This window comes from Micropterus dolomieu, linkage group LG19 (genome assembly GCF_021292245.1).
Source record: "Micropterus dolomieu isolate WLL.071019.BEF.003 ecotype Adirondacks linkage group LG19, ASM2129224v1, whole genome shotgun sequence".
In the NCBI taxonomy this organism is placed as follows: domain Eukaryota; kingdom Metazoa; phylum Chordata; class Actinopteri; order Centrarchiformes; family Centrarchidae; genus Micropterus; species Micropterus dolomieu.
The window spans coordinates 34,130,854-34,134,840 of NC_060168.1; the positions used below are offsets into that span (position 1 = coordinate 34,130,854).

The following is a 3,987-nucleotide window of genomic DNA, read 5'->3' on the forward strand; positions in this document are numbered from 1 at the left end:
TAGTTTTATAACTACTATCACTACTACTACTGTTAAAGTACTACTACTGCTAGTTTTATAACTACTATCACTACTACTACTGTTAAAGTACTACTACTGCTAGTTTTATAACTACTATCACCACTACTACTGCTAGAGTACTACTACTGCTAGTTTTATAACTACTATCACTACTACTACTGTTAGAGTACTACTACTGCTAGTTTTATAACTACTATCACTACTACTACTGCTAGAGTACTACTACTGCTAGTTTTATAACTACTATCACCACTACTACTACTAGAGTACTACTACTGCCACTATCACTTCCACTACTACTGCTAAAGTTCTACTACTGCTAGCTTTATAACTACTATCACTACTACTACTGTTAGAGTACTACTACTGCTAGTTTTATAACTACTATCACTACTACTACTACTAGAGTACTACTACTGCCACTATCACTTCCACTACTACTGCTAAAGTTCTACTACTGCTAGTTTTATAACTACTATCACTACTACTACTGTTAGAGTACTACTACTGCTAGTTTTATAACTACTATCACTACTACTACTGCTAGAGTACTACTACTGCTAGTTTTATAACTACTATCACTACTACTACTGTTAGAGTACTACTACTGCTAGTTTTATAACTACTATCACTACTACTACTGCCACTATCACTTCCACTGCTACTGCTAGAGTACTACTACTGCTAGTTTTATAACTACTATCACTACTACTACTGTTAGAGTACTACTACTGCTAGCTTTATAACTACTATCACTACTACTACTACTAGAGTACTACTACTGCCACTATCACTTCCACTACTACTGCTAAAGTTCTACTACTGCTAGCTTTATAACTACTATCACTACTACTACTGTTAGAGTACTACTACTGCTAGAGTAGTGCTATCACTTCTACTACTACTGTTAGAGTACTACTACTGCTAGTTTTATAACTACTATCACTACTACTACTGCTAGAGTACTACTACTGCTAGTTTTATAACTACTATCACTACTACTACTGCTAGAGTACTACTACTGCTAGTTTTATAACTACTATCACTACTACTACTGTTAGAGTACTACTACTGCTAGTTTTATAACTACTATCACTACTACTACTACTAGAGTACTACTACTGCTAGCTTTATAACTACTATCACTACTACTACTACTAGAGTACTACTACTGCCACTATCACTTCCACTACTACTGCTAAAGTTCTACTACTGCTAGCTTTATAACTACTATCACTACTACTACTGCTAGAGTACTACTACTGCTAGTTTTATAACTACTATCACTACTGCTACTACTAGAGTACTACTACTGCTAGTTTTATAACTACTATCACTACTACTACTGTTAAAGTACTACTACTGCTAGTTTTATAACTACTATCACTACTACTACTGTTAGAGTACTACTACTGCTAGTTTTATAACTACTATCACTACTACTACTGCTAGAGTACTACTACTGCTACTATCACTTCCACTACTACTGCTAAAGTTCTACTACTGCTAGTTTTATAACTACTATCACTACTACTACTGTTAGAGTACTACTACTGCTAGTTTTATAACTACTATCACTACTACTACTGTTAGAGTACTACTACTGCTAGTTTTATAACTACTATCACTACTACTACTGTTAGAGTACTACTACTGCTAGTTTTATAACTACTATCACTACTACTACTACTAGAGTACTACTACTGCCACTATCACTTCCACTACTACTGCTAAAGTTCTACTACTGCTAGCTTTATAACTACTATCACTACTACTACTGTTAGAGTACTACTACTGCTAGAGTAGTGCTATCACTTCTACTACTACTGCTAGAGTACTACTACTGCTAGAGTACTACTAGAGCTGTTACCACCACCGCTGTACCTGTGTTGTCCTGCAGGAGGCGGCGCTGAGGGCCTTCTACCTCCCCGATGAACCTCAGGACTTCGAGCTGCACGAGATTGGCGGCGTGCAGCGTCTCCATAGCGACGACATCCTGAACCGTAACGGCGGTCCTGACAACAGGGGCTCTCTGAAGGACGGAGGTGAGGCCTGGCAGCTCAGGGCCAAACCCCGAGACTCTGAGGTCATCAAGGTGTACCCAGGCTGGCCCAGGTGAGACCAGCTGAACTAGTAAACTGTCTCTCTACCAGTTCTGCTGGCGTTTTTTCCACGTACCTGCTGTGTGTTTCAGGTCGGGCGCACCTTTCGTCTCCGCCACCGCCTCTAAGGACAGCACGGCAGCTTCAGTCCTCGCCGAAGTCTTCAGTCAGCTCAACAGAACGGTGATTTTAATTCTCCAGAGAAGTTTAACCAGATCAGAAACAAAAGTGAAAACCTCACAAATACTCCAGAGAATCACCTGCTCAACGTACTACCAGTGGTGGACAGTAATTAAGTATTTGTAATTTCCTTGAGTACTTTCTTTGAGTATTTTCTCCTCCTGCTCCGTCTCAGAGGGAGATGTTGGACTTTTTACTTCACCACATTTATCTGACAGCTTCAGTTACTTTACAAAGTCAGATTTTTACACACGAAGAGTTTATAAAAGATGTTTAGTTATAAATTAAACTCCAACAGTTTATACAGATACAGCTGGAACATCAGGTGGTTCACAGAAATTTAATTAATAAGTATTTTGATAATTTTTTCTTATGTTCCAGCTTCACACGTGAAGATTCTGCTTTTCCTTTTGATTATTAAGTTAATGACTGACTGACTGAGAACAAACATCAATTAATGGAGAAAATGATCAGCAGATTAATCCATAATGGTATAATAAAAATATATAATAAATAAAGGGTGGAGCTAGCTAGCACATTAACTGTGGGATACCAATACAGGCAAACAGGCTTAAAACAAAATGAGCAGCCGACTCCTGATGACTGTGTGTTGTTTCAGGGGGAAGACGCGTCCTGTTTCAGCCTGCAGGAGGTCTGCATGAGCAGCAAGCAAGGTGAGCAGAAGTGTAAAGGATACGTTTGTAAAATGTGTACTATCATTCACAAATATTTCACTCTTCACAAATGTGCAAAAACAGTTTTTTGTGTAGAAATGGATCCACAAATGCGTAAATATCACTTTGTATGTGAACTTAAAATATGTGAGTACAGATCAAATCACACTGATTTTACACAATATAAATGTAAAAATACATGTTTTGGGTAGTGAGATCTCTGCAGTACACATTGGACAAAATTCCACAAATGCATAAAAGAGTAGTCACAAATATAATGTGACCTGCAAATTGACAGGAAGTGATCCGCAAATGTGTAAAAACTGTTTTGTGTGTACTCATCGATCTGTATTTTTGTGGATATGATTTTACACAACACAAATGTAAAAAAAACACATTTGTGAATCATAGTACACATTGTGGATTGTCTTCTGTGAGTTACAAATATTATCTTCCATAGTTTTGCACATTTTATGAATGTATGGTAACACTAACTTGAAATCTTTAAAGCAAAATCATCATTTTGGACTGAGGCGTCTCGCTCTTAATAATCTTCAGACTGACCTCATTATTAAACAGCATTTATCAAATTGTTGACCCTGCTCCATATTACTAGCTGTAAATATCTATAACAGCGCTACGTGCGAGCTGGTCAGCGAGCTGCAGCCTGTTTTGATGTAGAGATGATGAAACTGTAACGCTGACTTTGAACGGACAGAAGGTCCTGACCTCCTCGTGTCTGTCCTGCAGTGCAGAGACAGACGCTGACTCCTCAGGAGAAGATTCTGGACAAGCTGCAGGAGATCAGGAAGGTAGGAGGAGATACGACCGACTGTTTTTGTCTCATCACTGCTGCTCTCACTTCCACAGGGCCGCTCATCATCATCATCACAGGCAGTGTCCAGGTCTGAAACTCAAGCAGCTGTTGGACACTTCTTTTAAACTTTATACTCATCGAAAAGCTTCCTAATCATTTTTACTTAAAGGGTCATTTCTGTATTTTTAAACCT

The 3,987-nt window shown here is 38.3% G+C and overlaps 1 protein-coding gene across 1 annotated transcript in view; it reads left to right on the forward strand.

Annotated features, from left to right (window-relative positions):
* The window catches only part of LOC123957448 (diacylglycerol kinase theta), a 53,931-nt gene that overhangs the window by 35,116 nt on the left and 14,828 nt on the right, over nt 1-3,987 (forward strand). Inside the window, exons 10-13 of the mRNA XM_046030256.1 lie at nt 1,922-2,136; nt 2,216-2,306; nt 2,923-2,977; nt 3,728-3,789. Of these exons, the coding sequence (XP_045886212.1) occupies nt 1,922-2,136; nt 2,216-2,306; nt 2,923-2,977; nt 3,728-3,789 (423 nt within the window). The remainder of the gene's footprint in view (nt 1-1,921; nt 2,137-2,215; nt 2,307-2,922; nt 2,978-3,727; nt 3,790-3,987) is intronic.